Source organism: Pseudopipra pipra, chromosome 3 (genome assembly GCF_036250125.1).
Source record: "Pseudopipra pipra isolate bDixPip1 chromosome 3, bDixPip1.hap1, whole genome shotgun sequence".
NCBI lineage: Eukaryota > Metazoa > Chordata > Aves > Passeriformes > Pipridae > Pseudopipra > Pseudopipra pipra.
In genome coordinates this window covers 18,596,815-18,617,297 of record NC_087551.1, presented here as the reverse complement: position 1 = coordinate 18,617,297, position 20,483 = coordinate 18,596,815, and the positions used below count along the sequence as shown (strand labels likewise).

The window sequence follows — 20,483 nt, the reverse complement described above, 5'->3', positions numbered from 1 at the left end:
CTAATTTCATTGTCTGAAAGACAACTGCTCTTGAAATATACTTTTCACTGCGTCTCAAACAAAAAAAAAAAAAAGAGGAAGGTGAGGTCGTTGACATATCTCTTCCATATTCTTTGATCAAAGATGAAAGTCCCAGAATTTGGAGGCACTCAGATTTATTAGACAGTCATGCACAGATAAATCTTACCAGTGAATGTCCATCAGAGACTCTCATAATCACTTATGTCAGAAAAGGACATCATAGGAGGATTTGCAAAGAAAGTTAATATTAGGAGGCTGGTGCACTTTAGGATTAATAAAACCTATATAGAGACTGCTAGCACTGCCAGTAACAGAGGCACACCCGGGAGCACTGGTGCAATAAGTCAGTCAAATTCTCTTTTATTTGGTCACTATTCAAGACATTTGTTTCACCATCTTACAAGTGACTTGCTTATTCTGGTACATCACTAAGCTTCAAAAGCTGCTTCTTCCTCCTCTTCTCCAGTTTTCCCTTAGCTAGTGCTGCGTTCTTCGGAAGAACCTTCTTGGGTCTGGCTAGGTGGGAGCTCTTCCTTTTAGGCAAAGGTGGTGCTGGTGTAGTTCTGGAGCTGTGTGCAACCTTTTGTCCCTGCCTTGGCTTGTGAGGTTTAGCCTCAGCTTTGATTCTCTTTCTCTCTTTACCAGATGGAGCTGGTTGTACTGTTGATGCTTTTATTTTGGTGGATGGGGGTTTATTTGCTTTCTTAGAAGAAACAGCTGGGATGGCTGCAGGAAGGGTAGAAGATTTTTTTGGAGGCTTGGCTGTTGAAGGCTCATTAAGCAGCTCAAGGACAGTCTCTGAGGAAAATAATTAACATGGTTCAGCATCCCTGCTTTAAGACAAAAGGCTAATTCAGAGATACAACTGATAGAAATCCTTAGTAGAGCTACAGTTAAGAAAAATAGCTGACATTCTGAAAGAAGAAATGCACACTATAAAGCTCTCTTCTTCCATCAAAAGACCCTTGGTTTTCTTGGAAATAAAATGTTTAATTTTAGAAATTATGAATGTATATTTAAGGAAAGTTACTTCCAGGCAGAGTATGATGAAACCTTGCACCCTTTTTTGGCAGACTTAACGATACAAATTTTTCATATTACACTAATATCTGGAAATCCCAGACGAGATAACCTCAACTTGCTAAACACCATTTCTACTCAAGATGGAACTCCTGCCCTAGTTGCATGAGACTTTAAGACAGATGATGGCCAGAAGGAAGGAAGATTGACTCCCCTAGAGGTACAGAGAGGGGATTATTTGATTCAAGAAGGTTGTCACTGAGTCAGGCATAAGCGCTCAGAACTTCCCAGACCTAATCCAATGCTTGACTCAAAGCCATCAGTGCCCATGTACACTACTATTTGGCAACACGGGAAAAAAGAAAACAGAGAACGAGATTAAGAAAAAGCATGGCATCTTGTAGATGGCAGAAGCACAGGTTAAATGTGATAGCCAAACTTCAAGATTGGTCCTGCTCAGTGCTTTAGTTTTTAAGACTGCTAAAGATTCCAATCACATCCTGGAAAGATGGCTATATGTTTTGCTTGTCAGTAAAATGAGAAGCCTGACAACTTACTTGCACGTGGAACAAACGGTATCTGCTTACTCTTTGTTTTCACTGGAACAGGCTTGTATTTACACTTCCCAGGTGGAGCTCTCCTTGGAAAACAGAAACCCATATGCAGATGTCAGAGATTGTTAGGGAACTTTATTTATTTCATAGGCACACATCAATCACCTGTTGTCATTTGCCTCTGGTGGAACAGGCACGAAAGCACTTTAGGCACCCGGAGTGAAACACAGGTGGAATTCAAGAGCCTACACAAGGCTGCAAGCCACAAAATCCCTGTCCCAATAGCAGCTGGAAGGCTACAGCTTCTCTTCTACCACTCTTCTTGTCAAGTTTCTGTCATCAGACAGCCTGGGCTGTCTTTATCCGGCATCCATAGCCGGTTGGTTTGTTTGTTTGTGTGTGGGATGCTGGCCTGTCTGTGTGAACTCGATGCCCGCCACTGAATTCACGGGCATTTCATTTCAGACTATCCATCACTTTGGATTGTCCTCACCAATACTGGCTCATGCATCCTGCCTTGGAGCAGGGGAGTCTCACTCATGCACACAGGGCTTGTCAGTGACAGTTCTCTGCCCTCCCTCACAGTGCAGCACAAGGATCTCTGCACACACAGCAGAATGTTCCCACACAGCCCCACAACATTAGTGTGACCTTCAAAGGGAGCTGCTTCGGACACAACGTGGTGCTGCAGTGAGAGGGGTGAGACAGGAAAGAAACAGGCAAGGAGTGAGGGAGGAACAACTGCAAAGAATATGTGTCCATGTTCTTCTCCTGCTGTTCCCTGACAATTTCCCACAGTACAAAAGCACACAAAAAACCCAAACCTACGTTTTCCCCAAGGTAAAGCTGTCACATATTAAATGATGGGAAGGGGGTACAAAGAAGCACAACACACCTGTGTTTTCCCTTACCCACCAAGGGAACTGCTGTAGGACAAATAAGAACAGGTTCTTCCAATTTGGCATGCTTGACAGCACAGAGCAAAGCAAAGCATAACCTAAGGCATCACATTTTCTTATGATTAGCATTCTCTTTCAGAGAGTGACAAGAGCCAAGTACTTCCTCCACACCATTTCAATTTTTAGAAAAAGGTTACTAAAGCAGAGTTGTTGGCATTGCTTGCAGGGATTGGGGGGGGGGGGGTGTGATCCCCCCCTCTTTCTCCTCTCTAATTTTTAAATCACTTCCTAACTCATTTTCCCTCTGCTTATGACTGAAGGAATTTGGTGCGAATCCAGGCACCACTCTGCTGTCTCCAAGAGTAGTGCTGGAAAGACAAGCTGAAATGGGGACAAATGGCACTGCTGTCACCAGTTTTCCTGGAAGGTTCCTAGGGAAGTTTGAGTTGCCATCAGGTGTATGGCAGTGGCCCTGACAATGTTTTGAAAGCAGGTATTTGTGTGGCTTGCTGCCCTTGCCAGCGTGCTGGCTGATGTGTGGGCAGGAGGCAGGGAGTGCCTGGCTGAGCAGACTGGGACTGCTCCCATCAGGGGAGCCAGTTATCCCAGCAAGACAGTAAAGGAAAAGCCCTATAAACAGCATTAAAATGCAAAGGATAAAGGAGAAATCTCCACTCATGGTACAGTCAGGAGGAGGCCGGAGTACAGCCCAGGAGCTGGAGGTGTTAGGACACTCTGCTCCAGGGCCAAGCATGCTCAGGCTCCAGGGGAGCACAACCCTGGACAAGCCTGCAACATGCTTAAACAAACAGACAAGGGCAAAGCTGACAGAGCAGCATCCGGGCTAAGGTAAACAAGGTGAAGCAGAAAATACAAGAATAAATTCCAGGGAGCCAAGGAAATAAGTGCCTGGTCCTGCTCTAGAAGTGAGGAACATGAAGCTTCAAAAGCACAGGGTCTTCATGGCACATTAGGGACTGGCATAGAGACTATAGAACTTTTTTCTTTGGTGAAATACAGCAGGCACAAGCTCTCGATATTTATGCAAGCTCACAAATATAGATTTTTTTTTAGTTGAAAATATTGTATTTTGGTCAGCCACAGTTAAAGCAGTTCAAAAACTTCCTGGCAAATGCTGTGTTAAAGGCAGGAGTCTCCTCAAGCAATTACAGCAAGTAAAAGACTCAAAAGTTCCTATTCCCATCACCTTGGTACAGAGCTTGAGTTTACCATCTAGCTTTGGATTTAACTTCACAAGAAAACATAACTTGATGTCTTCATTTTGTTAGTGCCTGAGGTCTCTGCAACAGCACAGACACATTTGCACTGTATCAGCTTTACAGGGTGATTTGAAATCCATTTAATGCTTTTTAGCAAGATCCAAAATATTGGGAGAGGAAAAAATTATGTAAGTGTGCTTATTATTGTAAAAACAGACTTTAGCAAGGATAATGCTTAATGGGGAAAAATATTTTGCTTGGAAAAACTCAAATTCAGACTCCAGTTATTATTTGAACACTGCATGAACCACCAGGTTTCACTCATCTTCATGAAGAAAACTACACTGTGGAGTACAATTCACTTATTTATATTAAAGTGCATGGTAGGTATTTGATGTAATGACCCTGAAGGATATGGGCTGTAGTTTTTAAAATATCACTGTGCTATATTTCAGATATGTAACCAAGGAGATATTCTTCTAATCCTTAACTCTCCCGGATCTTCCAAGGTATTTGCACTCTAGTTCCGATTTCTGTGTGCACAGATATGACGAGTGAGGAATAAATTCATTAAAACTGATTAAAGTTGCACCAGATGTAGAGTGGGTGAACAAAAACCAAGGACTGAATGTAGATGTCAGTGCGATTATCTATCAGTAGTACTTAGCATTCTTTTACTGTGGTACCTGGAGAGCATATGGTGATTATAGAAGAATTTGGCCTGGAAAAACATCTTTAACTACAAACCTTGCAGGATCAATAAGCTTGTAGAGCGATCCATGTGGTGCATAGGCACTGGGATAAGAAGTAGACATAAAATACAGCTCACCTAAATGGAAGTGAAAAAAGAAAACTGGTCTTAGATTCAAGTGCCCAAGCTGAATCCCAGTTCTCCATTTTCCTCTCTTTCCTGGCTCTTCACTAATTCATGTGGTCAGAAAAGAAAACCCCTTCAGTTACCCCCTCAGTCATGCCTTATGTCCAAGAAGCAGGCTTTGGCCTCACCCTGATCTGTGCAGGTGGGCTCCCACAGACACCAAATCGTCTTTTGGCCACAGCAGGGTCCACACAGAACCAGCAGCTCTCAATCAGGCAGAATGCCTGAGCAGGACCTTCATTACCTCATGTCTGTGGCTCTCCAAAAGGTTCATTTCCTCTGTATAAATATGTATTTTTTAAAACATGTTTGTACCGAAGAAACAGCCAGAAACTACAAATAGAGGGGAAGACCACACAAGAAATGTTTAGCCATCTCATAGTCATACCGAAAAAAAAAGAAGAAATCCAAAAAGAACTAAATTGGCTAATCCATGGAAGACAGAAGCTTCTTACTTCTCTATGGTAGTTGTGAAAGACACAAAGTTGTTTTCTAAAAGCACCACCAGAAGAGACATTTAATATCCACTCACTCCACCTGTTGTTAGAACGGTTAAAAATTGTATACATTATACAACAAAGCCTGCATCTCCATGAAGCTTTGACAGAATATGCTAACCAGACCATCTAGGATCTTTTCATTGCAAGCAAATCTCTTTTCTGCTGAGTGGTGAAGCATCAGAGCTCACTAAACCACACCTGTGTTCTCCAAAAACTCACAACTGCATTTTGTGTTACATAGCTATGTCAGGAGACTGTAGAAAAGTGCACAAAATATGCATTGGTACTTCCACCTTGGTGAGAGATCTGGTCATTGTGACCTTAATAATATCTCATGTGCTGAGACCTTTACACTAAATTTTAAAATGAGTAGCTTTCCTGATACCTAAATAAAGCCTTAGTCTATAATCCATAGTGTAAAGTGCTGATGTTTTGAATAAGACTGAGAAACTTATACTAGGGAAGCAGAGAAAATTCAGATAAGCTCTAAGAACTCAAGCGAGGATGAGCTGTTACAATGAAAAGGTGAATTGCATTGATATAGCCTTTTGATTAATGAAACAGTACAAACAAACATCAACAAGAGGACAAGGAAAGGCTGCAACAAACAGGAGCTCAGCCTCCTTAGAGAACCTGGCATATTTCACGTGAGGATCTGTCTCCTGAGCTCTCCATCAAGCCAACCTGCAATAGCCACACAGGGCAGGAGACCTCTCTGAACCACAGACCAACCCTCTCTGCCATGCTGAGACAGCCACAAACCTGTTTGCAATGCCTGCTCTGTAGGAACATGTGAGGAGCCACATAATTTTGCACATTCTCCCTACAACAGAGATCTGACAGTACAGTTTCCAGTGAAGGTATGGCTAGCACGATACCCACCTGCTTCATCCTCAGCAAATGAGATGATGAATTTGCTGTAAGAACTGATCATTCCAGGGAAAGCACAAGCTGTTGTGCTGCCAATGCAGATATCCTGCTTCTTCCACTTATTTGTCTTCTCATCTTCCTGTAAAGCCATAAGTCGACTAGATGAAAAATAAAACCCTGTGTTTTATGTTTCCATTATCAAAATTAGTTCCTGTCAAAATCATGCATTACTGAAAAAAAGTCAGTGAGGACCCTGATTGTTGGCTGATTTTTGGAAAAATAGGCCTGAACAAAAGCAAACGTATCCTAAGGATTCTAAATTGGAGTAAGTTTAGATTCCAACAAAAAAAGTTGTTAAAATAATCAAACAGAGCATTTAATCTAGTACACAGACATTCGACATTCTTATTTACTCCAGCTCAAAAGGGTTTGGGATGCTCCAATACACTTATTTGCCCAGATGAGGGTACCAAATGGGAGCTGCAGAGAAAACAATTAGTCTCACCCGTTCATGAAATCACCAAAAATATAAAGGCCATTCAAGTTGGGCGATTCACATCCTCTGTAGACATAACCTCCAGTAACTGACTTCCCCACACTGCGGCCGTATGCAAATATTGGGAGAACGTCATCTGTTAAACTCAGAGAAATAAAAAGTCAGAAAATTTACTTCCAGAGAGCATCAAAAAGCAACTGCTCGATGACACTGACAGGTAGAATTAAAAGAAGGACCAATACAGTTGAACAAAGCACACAGTGAAATTTCAGTAGGAACTCAGTACTTTACTCTAGGACAGAACAGGCCCAGGGGCTTTAAGGAGCTCTTTGTGTACTTGCTTATCAAGGCTTAGTCACAATGAGCTTCCATGACACATAGAACCAAGATTCTTTGCATCAAGCAAGCAATGCAGAAAGGTATCAGCCTGCAGGAAGTGTTATCTTGCAGGTTTGTGACTGCACCAATCATTTCAACAAGGATCATCTTTACTGATGTCAGTATTTTTAGAGAAGGGAGTAAGATCAAGCACTTGCAATTTAACTCAGCATCTTCATAGGTTCACTAACATTCTCAGCACAGAACATGAATAAGTGTGCTACCTCTGTTCTATGTCATGAGACTTTAATAAAATAAAGACTTTGTCTCTGGCAGTGCTAAAATTTAATTCAGCCCTTTCTCGTATTGAATTATTAGATCCCACAAAATTTTAGTCCTGTCCTCACTTTTTTCCCCAGGATCAAGTAGCTTGTCTTTAATGATGAGGATAAAGATCACAAATGCAATTCATTAAAAACCATAGATTAACCAGCAAAATCCAAGTCAGTTTTGTTTTCAATGGAGGACTGGGCCATTAGGAAAGCAACCAAACAAAACACTTGAGAGCTATGTGGGTACTGGCACAGCAGAGAGAAATGCACAATGCACTTGCACTGCACTTGTGCAGTAATGCACACTCTGCACTTGCCTGCTCATGCAAATGTTTCAGAAACACCTGCACAAGCTTGAGACCAGGTGTCTTCAGGTCTCAGCTTAAGGAACATTATAATAATATCCAGTTCTTCTATCATGCTTTGCAAAGACCTTTACAAAGACCACCAATTTCTACTCTTTCTTTGAGGCAGGAATTGAGTTTGTCCATCAAACCCACAGTCAGACCCAGAGAACAGCTTTTGGGCATTCTACTGCAACACCCTGCTTGCTAGAACACACTGCCTCTGCCACAGGAGTTGTTTCAGGGTCTCAGGATCAGCCTTGTCCACTCTCCTTAGCCACAGTCATGGCTCAGAGCCTCTGAACAGAATCTCTTTTCTACGTAAACCAAATCCATTGCTTTCCTGGCTTCACTGGGAAAACGCTGTCTACAAAATGCACAGGCTTTGAACTTGAACATCTTGTCAGGTGCAGTGTGTGGCAGGGAATTCCCTGAATAAGCAGAGTGTAATTTCATACCAACACCACAGGGCTGGGGAGAAGGGATTTCTGCTCTTAAGTAAACAATCTCTGTTTAACACACAACATGGGATTATTCAGCTTCACTGGAAAAACAGTGCTATAGCCCACTAAATATACACATGTGATAAAGTAATCGTCTATAAGAAAACTACTTCCTTACCCAAAGAGGAATTGTGGCAAAGCTTTGTGTCGTAGCATTCAAATCCCTCCTTCGCTCTCCAGCCGTAGTTCCCTCCTTTAACAATGAGGTCAATTTCTTCAAACCGGTTCTGCCCGACATCCCCACAGAATATCCTCCCTCTTCCCTTTTTTGTGACAGGGTCCCCTCTGTCAACTGCACAGCGCCACATGTTCCTGACCCCATAAGCATAAACCTCGGGGCGGGCCTCGGGATCAGACACAAACGGGTTATCAGGAGGGATGCGGTAAGGCTTTCCATCAGGACTTTTTCCATCCACATCGATCCTCAAAACTTTCCCCAACAAAGTACTCCTAAGGAGAACAACAGGAAAAGAAACCCCAGCATGAGAGCCAACTGAAAACACAAAAATTATCTTTCTCTTCCCCCTTTTCAAAGGAAAGTTATCTGTACAAAATTAATTACCCAACAGCTAGTATGTCTTGCAACCTTCTCAAATTAGAAGACTCTCTCTTCCCTAAACAACTTGGCTTTCAAAATGCAAAAGAATTTTTTTTAAATACTGCATTGGATAGACTTGCAGGTGCACAAGCACTTTCAGGAAGCACTCTTACTTTATTCTTCCACACTGGCTCACTTCCAAACCTTGTATCTTAGTGAACAAGCTCAAAGCTTTCACTTCCCTTCCTACTTACTTGTTCTGAGCATTTCCAAATTTTCCAAAAGGGTCTCCAGCTTTCCCTCCATCCCCTGTGAATAGATACATATAGCCATCTACACCAAAGAGCAGCTGCCCACCGTTATGATTTGCAGCTGGTTCCTCAAGCTCCAAAAGATTCCTGGGAAAAAAAAGAAAAGACAAAGAAGTCCAGATGTGGGTACCGGGAAGGACTGAACATTTGGGAGGCTGCAGAAAGATCACATCACCACTCCTACAGAAGAAAGCAGGGTGTCCCAGCTGTACAGATGTGCCTGTCAAACACATTGCTGGGTGGTATCTGATTTCCTGTGAGCCTGCAGCATCAGGCCACCTTCCTGCCGTGCAGCAGAGCTCCTTTCAGTGTGGCACCCCTCGAGGAAACACTTTTCCCATGAACCAAGCAGCATTCCTGCTTTGGCCTGCACTGCATTAGCACCTCCTGTGCTACAGAGCTCACCCACCACCACGGGCACAGGAGTACCACAGCTCTTCTGAAAACGACTGCAAATACACAATGCATTCCTCTGCAAGGAATACTTGTTGCCCTTTCAACTTTGGTTGTGGCAGGTGGGTTCTGCTTTCTTATATGAGAAGCAATTGGTGAATTTGAGGGCTTCAGAAGCATCATAGGGTGATTGTGAAATTCTAGAGAAAAGAAGATCATTTTTAACAAATTTTCCTCCATAATTGAGAATTAGCTTTTTTGTTAGCAGGGAACAGGGTAAGTGCACACATAGCAGATAAAAAGAGTGTATAGTACTGTAGCAAAGCATCCCCCTTCTCTTACAGTACAAAACACTTAGGGCAGATGTGAATTCCATAATAGGCTTAAGGCTGTTATTTCTCTTTAGAAGACAAGAGTACAAGACGGAGAGAGAAGATGACCCGGAAGTCTAGATCCCGGTCCTCTTTTCAATTCAATTTTGATTTACTGCGTGACCTTGAGCCAACCTGTCTCTGGTAGTCACTCACCTGAACCAGGGTGACTGGGAATGTGCAGGTTCTGCAAGTGGAAAGAATCATAGAATGGTTTGGTTGGAAGGGACCTTGAAGATCATCTAGTTCCAACCCCTTTGCTGTGGGCAGGGACACCTTGGACCAGACCAGGTTGCTCAGTCTGGCCTTGAACACTTCTGGAGATGGGACATCCACAACTTCTCTGGGAAACCTGTGCCAGTGCCTCACCACCCTCACAGTAAAGAATTTCTTCCTAATATCTAATCTAAACCTACTCTCAGTAGGTAGAATTCGAAGCCATTCCCCCGGTCCTGTCACTACACGCTCTTGTAAACAGTCTCTCTCCATCTTTCTTATAGGCTCCCTTAGGTACTGGAAGGCTGTTATTAGGTTACCCAAGAGCCTTCTCTTCTCCAAGGTGAACAATCCCCATTCTCTCAGCCTTTCCCCATAGGAGAGGTGCTCCACCCCTCTAGTCATCTTGGTAGCCCTCCCCTGGTCTCGCTCCAACAGGTCCCTATCCTTCCTGCACTGGGGATCTCAGAGCTGGATGCAGCACTCCACGTGGGGTCTCACGAGAGTGGAATAGAAGGGCAGAACCACTTCCCTCAACCTGCTGACCACGCTGCTTTGATGCAGCCCAGAACACAGCTGGCTTTCTGGGCTTCAAATGCACGTTGCTGGGTCATGTCCAGCCTCTCATCCACCAGCATCCCCAAGTCCTTCTCAGCAGGGCTGTTCTCAGTCCATTCATCCCTAGTCTGTACTGATACCTGGGGCTATCTGTCTCTCTGACAGAGACAGAGAAAAATGATTTCTCATTGTGACCTACAGTAGCATTCAACTTGAACTTTACCTTTCAGAGCGTGGATCAGCTTTGTTGGCATCAGACGCCAAAACCTTCAATTCGCTGATCCTGATCTTTTCCACTCGGTTCTTATCCATGTATGAGTAATAGATATAAAACTTCCCATTGTACTTGTACTTGGGGTGAAAAGCCATCCCCAGAAAACCCCTCTCATCCCCTAGCCATGGCGTAGCCAGCACTATACTTTTAATATCCAGAAAGGGCTCCTCCAGCCGGCTGCCATCGGGCAGGTAGACCCAGACGACGCCCACCTGCTCGGCCACGAACAGGCGGTGGGAGCGGTCGTTGGGATGCACCATGAGCACCGGGTTCCGCAGGCCGTTGGCAACCTCCCTCAGGCAGAGCTGGATACAGCCTCCCTGGTCCTCCACCACGGAGCCCAGGTTGTAGTTGAGGGCCGTGTTTCTCAGCACGTTGGGGAAGCAGTAGTCCTCGTCGTGCAGTTGGAGGAGGTTGCAGAAGCGTGTTCTGTTTGTCTCGCAGCATTCTTGGATGTGCTTGTCGCGCGTCAGCAGGCGGATGGCAGAGCGGCAGTGGGAATGAAACTCGGAGCAGTAGTCAAAGCAGAGCCCTGGGAGGCTTCTTAGAGGTGTCCGAGGGTTTTCTGCATCATAGAGGTGTGCAGCATACGGAGAACATTCCTAGAAAGTAAAAGAAATTAAGTATGTGACTGTGTACACACATCTGGGAGCAGCCAAGATGTCTTCATGAAAGCAAACTGGTTAATAAAATGAAAAATTAGTAATGCAGAGAACATAAAGAGTCACCTTTGATGTGGAGCAGTAGAAAGTCACTCAGGATATGGCCAAAATGGATTTAGAGATCAGTAGTAGTTTCCTTCATCAAAGAGCAAAATTCTTCCCAACGGAACTACAACTGTGGAGGATAGGGATTCTCCACTCACTCAGATGGGACTCAACAGTCTTGCAGAGGGGTAATCAGAGCAGGGTAACAGCTTAACAGAGGTCTGTAAACATCACAAGTGACACGGAGAAGTCACTTGTGATATTTACACTTACCCCCAGAAGAAAAATGAGGGAGCATCAGATAAAGGTAATAGGAGCCAGGTTAAAAAAAGAAGGGGAAACTCTGCCAGATGTAAATTGATGTACATATGTTAAAGATGTATATCAATTAAATACACAGGCTAAATTAATCTTTGGTCTGATGTTGTACTACTCCAGTCGTGTTCCTGCATGCACAGTATTACCAAAGCAGATGTAGTTGAGATATAAAACTGATTCAGGTAAGTAAATATCATCTTATGCAATTCATGTAGATATCATTGACTCTGTATGTGATTATCAGGAAAAAAACACTGCAAGCAACATTCTCAAGTCTTATGTATTTAAATTATGTTCCTTCAAAGATTACTAAGTTTTAGCTGTGCAAAATATAGGTTAAATTCTGAAAATCAGGCATTGCGTTTGAATTTGTACCTAAATTCTGGGCCAGAACTTCCATAAAACATTTCCATTAAAATCCCACCTCTATTTTAATCAGCAAAAAGTTGCAGAAGTTAAAACAGAAGAGACTAAACTCTGCAGAAATATTATTTTATTTGTTTCAATGCCAGCAGTTCAAAACAATCTATCCAGGTCTTTTTTGGGCACACATGTAGGAAGGTAAGTACGTAGGAAGTCGACGAACGAAGAACTACTGCATTAGCAATTTTTCTGCCTCATTAAACAAGTTTGCTTCATTAAACAAAATTAATTTAAAAAATCTGGGCAGCTATACAAGCAATGGCTTTTTTTTTTTTTTTTGTGCAAAAAGCAGCCTTTCTAGGGTATTTAATGTGAAGACTACAGTCCTTGATTCCAAACTTCACACAGCAAGCTGTTTCCTGTGCCCACAGAAGTACCCGAGGGCTTCTGGCCATAATAAGAACAGATACGATTTGTAAGTAGTAAAGGTCAGTTCTTGGATGGTGTAGCAAGTTTCTCACTTTTCATTGCTGCCATTTGGTTACTAAGCTGCATAGAATGAACTTGTTTCTGTTGCTCCTGCATCACATCTGTAAGGAACCTCTCCCACTTCCCAAATCGGAAGTCTCCAGCCTTGCAAAGGGAGGCCAAATCTCCTAGGCCTGCCCTTGCAGCCTGACTCCAGCCCTAGTTGGCAGAATCACACCATTTTGCCCATGTTTAATTTCTTTCCATAACAAGGAAGGGCACCACCAGACCCTGAGCACCATCCGCAAAAGTCAAAGCTTCACGTAAATGTCCTTCTCTTTCTGTTCTCACCTTCTTGAAGGAGAGCAGCTTTGGTGCAGGCATTTAACAACACTTGGCTGGCATTTCCTGCCCTGATGCTTATGGAGTCCATTAGCCATTGCTCACCCTGTCTGCTTTCACCACTACACACTCATGTATGCACCCCCAAATGGGCTGAGGTTTTAGTTATATTTATATTAGCACCATATTTGCACAAAATGTGGTGCTGATTTCAAGTGACTAGGAGGCAAGGAGAGGTGACAGCCTGATAAGGTGTTTCCAAGGAAAGGTATGGGAGAGTAGACGGAGCCTAACCTGCATTTCTAGTCCTGGGAATCTCCCTCATTCCCACTAGCATGTGGCTGCAGCTGGCTCACCGCTCCGTTGTGCACAAGTCACTGGAAAACTAAAGCTCCTCTCAGCTCTGTTCTGAAGTGATTACTTTATTAACACCCTTGAAAACATTTTTAATTTCTCTCAAATAAGTGGGAGCAGAGTCCATCTCCCAGACCAGCAACCTGAGAACATTAAAAAAACAGCTGCTTCTGAAACAAGGCATATTCTCACCACCTCTGAGCTTCCTCAACTCTGTTCTGCCAACAGGCTGCAGCATAAAGGTCTCCTACAGTTCATGCTCCTGAATAAGTGCAGCCCCTGAGCAGCTGCCATGCTTTCCCAGCCATTGGGCTTCCCCCCCAGTGTTTGCCTGACAAAACAATGCCTGCAGCACATAGACCCAGCAAGACACATGAGATGGAGGCTGTTCCTCAGGGTCTGTGTAAACTCCCAGGATTAGCTGGCCTTGCAGTCACTGTTGGTTGTCTGCTTTCATTTCACTCAAGCATGCAGAAAAATTAATCTCACTAATTTATAAAACCAAAGAAACTTCTAAGATCACATTGATGCTTCTCTGCTGTTTTGTAATAGCTTCTCTGAAGAGTATGCATTCAGAAATCAAGTCAAGCCTCTGATTAAAACTGGCTTAGAAAGTATGTTGCTTTCCCTGCATCAGCTCCCATCGCATGCTAATATCACAGCTTTCAATCATCTTGAACAAGGCTTAATTGACCTTTTTTGGTTTTTTAAGCCTCTCCTGTAGCAGTTTTCTGAACAGAGAAGCATCCTCCCAGCCATCAGCCAAACAGGTGTTCTAGCACACATGGCAAGGTTTGCATCCAGGGAAATTTTCTAGCCACACAACTTGTACAGCACCTCTTTAAGAACACTACAGGCAGTTTTCAGAGTTTCATATTCAGTTTTTAAGCTAAATCCTAGAACACCTCAGCTGGGTGTCAGCCTCTAAAACTCTAAGTTCCTAAAACAAGTGTAGCTAACTAAAATAGACCCAGATCTTGCCAGATGCAAACTGAAACAGCTCTGCCAGCAGAGCCAGATTGCTTTAGATGCCTCTTCTAACCTGTCAGTTTTTAAGAGAAATGAATCTGGTTTAGAGTGACAGCAGGAAATCCATGATCCAGAACACATCCCTGTATAATCATCTGTCTGTTAAGAAACACACAGCTCCACTGCCAAGGTAAGGTGTGCTCCATGGCATCCTTCTTGGGCTCTGTGGGACCAACGAGACTGCTGCTGTTGCCAAAACCAGCTTCCTCTGTGCAATGCTCAGCACTCCCCTCATTGCCACACCAGGAAGGTTGTCTGGTTTTTACTGTCTGCTGGGTTTGGCACTGAAGGGACATCTAACTGAATGAGCTGCTTTGTTGCAACACACAGCTACTGCTCTGATCTTCCCCAAAAATGTGAAATAATGCTACCTTTGCTAAATTAGAGCAGCTACTATTCAGGTTTATCAGTAAGCACCTACACCACTTTCCTGCAATGTTTTGTTCAAAAGGCAAAAGCTAACAATATTATTTTGTCCACCGCTGCTTCTGAGACTAATCTTTGTGTCCTAAGTTCCATATGGAGAATATCAATAAAAGCACTCCTTACCAACAGCAGCGGTTTATCTGAAGTCCTGCCATACACTGCAGAAATAAGCACTTGGCACAATTACATGCTGATCACATAAATGCATCTGTATTTTCATATTTAATGTGGCAATAAGTACATGTGAGCATTTCACAGGTAGTGACTACAAACTGTCAGGATACTGTGGAGGTGGTAGAATGGAGATATTATCATTTCACATCCCTTCCACGTGAGATCAGCAACAATTTCCAGCAAAGTGACTTCCTAAAGCAAAACCATTTGGTAGATCTTCACTCTTTCACTAATTCAACAGCCAAATAATATTTGCTAGAGAACCCAACATCATTTCCATGGTTGTCACCAACTTGACCAGGAAGAGCAACACATAACACAATCACAAGCTCCTCCTCAAAGATTTAACAGCAATCTTACTCTAAAAGATAGAAAAAATAGTAATAGCTTATAACTTTGAAAATCTATAAGTAAATAAGGGTGTGAGGTTTGGGGTTTTTTGGTTTGGTTTGGTTTGTTTGTTTACAAAATAGAACAAAATTACATTACGCCCTGCAGAATGAGCAATCAAAGAAGCAATGGTAAATTTTTATAGTGTTCTTTTTCTACCTGAAACAGGTAGAAAAATCTTCATAACATCAACACCGGTGGTTCTGCTAGGACCTGCAACACATCTTTTTCTGGTTTAGCAACTTTAAAGTCATAAACCACCCTGATGCTACTTTTTTCCAGCCCTGGTGCTGAAAGCATGTGTCCCTTACACCAAGGAGATGCCACAGTCTTGCCAGCATCCAAAAAGAGTGGAAACATTTTGATACACAGATAATACTTTAAAGCTAAGGAAATATTAACTGCAAGAGTTTTACACATTCTTAGAAAGATTAAGTGTGTCTTTTGGCTGCTTTGAATTTTGGCATGCAGTGAGTCCAGCTTTGTGTGACTACCAGTTGTTAAAAAGGCAGGTGGGTTCTGCTCTCTAATTACAGGGATGCAGAGGAGCTCAGCCAGAACAGTGCCTGTGGTCTTTCCTCCCTGCACAGTGCCCATTTCCATGAGCCAGGTGGGCAATGTGGATACAGCACTGATGAAAATGCTGTGACTGCAGCCTCGGGACCTTGCAGCAGCTGTTTGAAACCACTGCCTACTAAATTTTGTTCTACTTTAACAACCACACCATTTGGAGCATCCTCAGCAGGAACACAGTCAAAACACATCCTTCATGCAGTGCAGAGATCCAAACACTTCGCCCATAATTCCCACATCATTTGATTGTGTAGAATTTGTAATCCAGCACCTGGTAGCTGCAAGCAGAAGATAAATATTGATCTGTAATTCTCTCCTTCATTATGAAAAAATCAACTGAGCAGCAGGATTCCCATCATCATCTGCACTGGGCAATGCCTTCATAAACCATTATTGCTAGCAAATGTCACTATATATTGCCAGATTCCAGAGTGCTGCACCTTACACAAAGCATTTTGCAAAACGCACGCTGAGGATTAGGTGCCATTACCCTGTCAGTCCACCTTTTCCCTGCTCCCACACCTCCCTTCACAGCAACACGACCAGCCATAAGGAGCTATCGGAATCTCAACTGACCCCCAAACCAGCCCAAAGCATAGGACACATATATTATTTTTCTGCCCTACCTGACACAGGATATCTTTGATGTATGTTCCACACAGCTTATGCCCCCGGGGATCAATGTAATCCATGATATCCCAGTATTTTGCTGCAATGCTGTTGTCTCTCTCCTGGTCACAGCAGCCAAATTTTTCATAGGCAGAGCAGAACTCCAAGTGAAAAGGGGGCTGGAAAGGTGGCCCATAATCTAGACACTGAGGATGTCCCAGCACACAGCCTATCAGGCACAACAGGAGGAGGCAAAGACAGACATGTGGGCAAGAAAAGGAAACTCCAGAGCTGCTGCTGCTCCTTTCAGCCTGTGGCCAAATATTCACTTGCTTTGGTGTGGGTGTCCTGAGGTCAGATGTATAGAAATCCTGGACTTCTTCAGAGTATGGTTCATTCATCTTCTCCACTTTATTAACTGCCAGCCATGGAGCAGGCACTGAGGTTTGCTTACATTCCCTCTCCCTTTTTCCCTCTGAAGTTTACTACTTGGCAGGAGAGAAACCCTCAGGGCTGCCTCTTTGGTATTTCACACGTCACATAGCTGAACCCTCCCCTCTGGGCATTTCTGGGCACTCACAAATCTAATCCCTACATTTTATTTTAAATTGGCCAAGAAATCCTTTGCCCAGAAATATGGATAATAAAAATACAAGATATGATATGTATACACAGGACTTGATAATCTCTCCCCCTTTACAAGACACGAGTGAACAATTTTCAATTGCTAACTACCATTTTGTTCAGCTTTTAAAATGCACCAAACTTGGGTCTGGTTTCATAAGGACTGAACAGGGGTCATAAAATACAACCAAATTAAGGCAGCAGCAGTTAACCATAGGAAGAAGTAATTTCAGGACCGAAAGTTTTACAGGGATATTGATGTTACCCACAAATCCAGGTATATATTCAGGGTTAAAATGAGAAGAAATTCAGAAAGTGAAGGAGAAAAGATTTATTTAAAGCACCAGCACAACCTGAACTCAACTATGATATTCTGTGTTAACCCTGTACTGTGCTTAAGCTAATGAATTTTTAAGGGTTTGATCCCAGTTGATATTAAACTGATTTAAAGCTACACAAGACTTTTGCCCACTTTCCCCTCTGGTGAAGAATGCAGGAGCAAGCCCTTCCCATCAGCTGTGCATGCAGGTGCACCCTGTTTGTACACACTGTACTCAGCCTGTGTTTGAGTATGACACTTCCCTAACTTTGCTCATCCATAAGCAGAACAAGGAAACTTTGATCACAACCAAGTGGAAAGGGAAGCTGCAGGGAGAATCTCACATGTGAGGACACCTCCACTCATTCAAAACTTCCCCATCTCCCCACACATCACCATTCACTCCCAGGATCTAGCTCATGGAGAAGTCAACGCTCCCAGTCCTGGCTTCTCAGTACAATCACCACTGTAATGTGACACCTGAGAATACTCTGTGACCGTGAGCCTCCTTTAAGTCTTTACTGGGAGACAGTTATTTTAAATTTCTGGGGGTTTAACCTTCACCTATTTTGCTCTAGTACCTTGACTGTCCAGCAGCCTCACAATAATCCTGTCTGTGCTTAGACTTCAGTGAACTGGAAATGTGCCAATCACAAGATTTCAGCACTGTCAGGAGATAAAGCTTTTTAAATCCAACTATTTATATCTGCTGAAGTATCAGCTTATCTTGGTTATTGCTCTCGTACATTGCAGACAATCACTGAAATTAAGGCATTACTTTGGTGTCCAGAATGGGACAGCTGCTCAGAATACAGAGAACCTGCTTGGGAAAAGAAAGGCAGTAAGAATACATACAATCAATATGCTTTAAAAAGCAGCTGACATTTCATTACCTGGTTTGTCTTAAACTTTAGTAAAGACTTAATAGGAAAATGCAAGCAGGAGCATCAAAACAGTGGATGGAACAACAGGGAAGGCAGAAGAGGCAGAGCTGATGTGTAATTTTGTGTTATCGGTATGTTAGGTTTTAATATGAAAAATACCAGGGCAAGAGGTGGAATAACAGAGGGACAACAGACACTGGTCTGTGCAGAAAATGTGGATTCCCTGAAAAAGTTCCTTGACTCAGCACAAAGGAGAACAGCAAAGAAAAGATGTGATATTGCGTTCATGGAAAGAAAAAAAATCCTCACAAAAGCTTTACACACAGGATGGGGAAGGCAATTGATAGGAAAATCAAACTTAGAGCACAGAATTCAGAGCCAAAGCAGATCATTCCAATCCCCTAGGATTTATCACCTTCAAAGTACAACACACAGGCTTGAAAATACAGTATGCACTGAATAACTTGCACAGAAATTTCACTGAGGACTTGTGATCCATAGATTTGTCTCACATGGAAGTACTACAGTGTCAAGAAACAGCAAGTTTTTTGCAGGACAAGAGCAATGCTCAAGATAATTACACGAAATCTATGCCTGTGCTGCTCTTCTACTTCCTGACTGCAGGACAGTAGTTCTACCATCAGGAGAGGACATGATCCCCAGCAGCAGTCCTGCTTCCAGAGATCACAGGAGAAAGCTGGAAGCTCAGTGGATTAACAGATTTTTCAAAGACATCAAGCTCCTCTTTGTCCTCTCGCTGTCCTTACCTTCACCCCAGTATCTGATGCTTTGTTTCATATTTCTTCCTCAACAAAAGCTCCTCCACATGCCCCCAAAGGAGCACAGACAGTGGAAGGGGGAAGCCCAAATAACACCCTGTTGCGATGCTCCCAGGAGCATCACAGGAGAGTCACCAGCCCATCAAAGGCCTGTCTTTGCAAGTCCAGAGGAGCAGAGGAGCACAGTGGTAGGCAGGAAGCCAAATTAGGGACTCAAGGGAAGGGACACTCTGCCTGGTTGCCTCCCAGGGCTCTCCCAGGACAGGTTTAGTCCCACTGCCCAGGCATGAAACCCATCAAGATAAGTCACCGGGAGCAACAATCTGGACCACCTCTCTCAGCTAATGGGGGAGTTGCTTCCCAGGGGTGCGGGGCACTTTATGAGATGTTGGGGAAGAACATTTTGAAACTTCACAATCTAAATTAAAATAGTCAAAACCCAGCTGAAGATCTCCAACAAAACCCCCTGACTATTACAAAGCCAGGCAACAGCATTTCTTGGGAGTCAGAACTAAATGAGCACACAGGTTGGGAATGATGAGTAATTGCCTTTTTTTAACAGAACATACAGTTACAGCAAGTAGCTCTCAACACTAGAAACACTGTCTTAAGGCACATCTCACATGACCCATATTAATCCAGGCCAAAACTCCAGAGAAACACTGAGTTTTTAAAAGCACAGGTGTACTTACCCATAAACTACTCTGCTACTAAAGACATCTTTGTTTCATTCCCAGAGGTGGGTTCCAGCAGTTCATCCTCCAGAATTCTACAGATCTCTCATTAAAACAGAAGTAGTACTTGGAAAGCATTTTGTTGTTGTTTTCAAGCAAGCTGGAATGCTAGTTTGTAACAGCACATGAAGCTGTGCTTTCCAAACACAGCAACACTGCACATTTCAATTCATAGGCAAGACTGCAAAAAAAAAATTCCAGAAAGTCTCTTCCACCAAGTAGAGTTTTCAGTATTTCTGTGCCTCTGCTCTTTCAAAGCAGTGTGGCCATGCAGCTACAGCAACCTTTCACTCCTTCCTACCACCAATGTGAAAACAATCCCTGAACTGGACAGCCCCTAAGTATGACATATGGAAAAACTGCATCATCTGTTTGAACAAGCCGCAGTAGATGTTCACAATCAATAATTCTTCTCAATATACAATGCTATAAAAAGTGACTGATGGCTCTCCATTTTCCCTATTTCAGGAAATGATCAGTTATAAGCAGAAGCCAGGTAACCTTTACAGGTTGAAAACACGTTTTGACAGTGTGCCAAGTACTGTTCTTGGGTTAAGACATGTCACCTGTTATGAATGCCACTGCTAGTCCTGAATGGAGCTTGAACTGCTTTCTACCATCTATGCATCTAGACATGAGGAGGCTCAACCTTGCAATACTAGTGAAATAGAGATTCCAAACCATAGTGACTAAGTAATTTTCAAGCTGTATTTGAAATCAATGCTGTTTGCATTTCACACAGAAATACAGGACTAACATTAAAGAAATTCTTCAA

General features: G+C 43.1%; 1 protein-coding gene across 1 annotated transcript; it reads right to left on the bottom strand.

The window, feature by feature from the left end:
• Positions 1–361: 361 nt before the first annotated feature.
• HHIPL2 (HHIP like 2) lies at positions 362–20,387 on the bottom strand. Its single transcript, XM_064648139.1, has 9 exons — positions 16,386–20,387; positions 10,565–11,217; positions 8,747–8,890; positions 8,073–8,404; positions 6,467–6,593; positions 5,974–6,119; positions 4,462–4,543; positions 1,599–1,681; positions 362–819 (listed from the first exon to the last, which is right to left on the bottom strand). Exons 1-9 carry the CDS (start codon positions 16,767–16,769, stop codon positions 434–436), a joined length of 2,337 nt encoding a protein of 778 aa, XP_064504209.1. The 5' UTR covers positions 16,770–20,387; the 3' UTR covers positions 362–433.
• Positions 20,388–20,483: the final 96 nt, after the last annotated feature.

Coding starts and splice junctions, on each gene's coding strand:
- HHIPL2 (XM_064648139.1), bottom strand. CDS start 16,769: ATGAATGAACCATACTCTGAAGAAGTCCAGGATTTCTATACATCTGAC. Junction 8,405..8,746: donor TTTGGAAATGCTCAGAACAA/GTAAGTAGGAAG, acceptor TGTTCTCCTTAG/GAGTACTTTGTTGGGGAAAG. Junction 6,120..6,466: donor TTTGGTGATTTCATGAACGG/GTGAGACTAATT, acceptor TTTTTCATCTAG/TCGACTTATGGCTTTACAGG.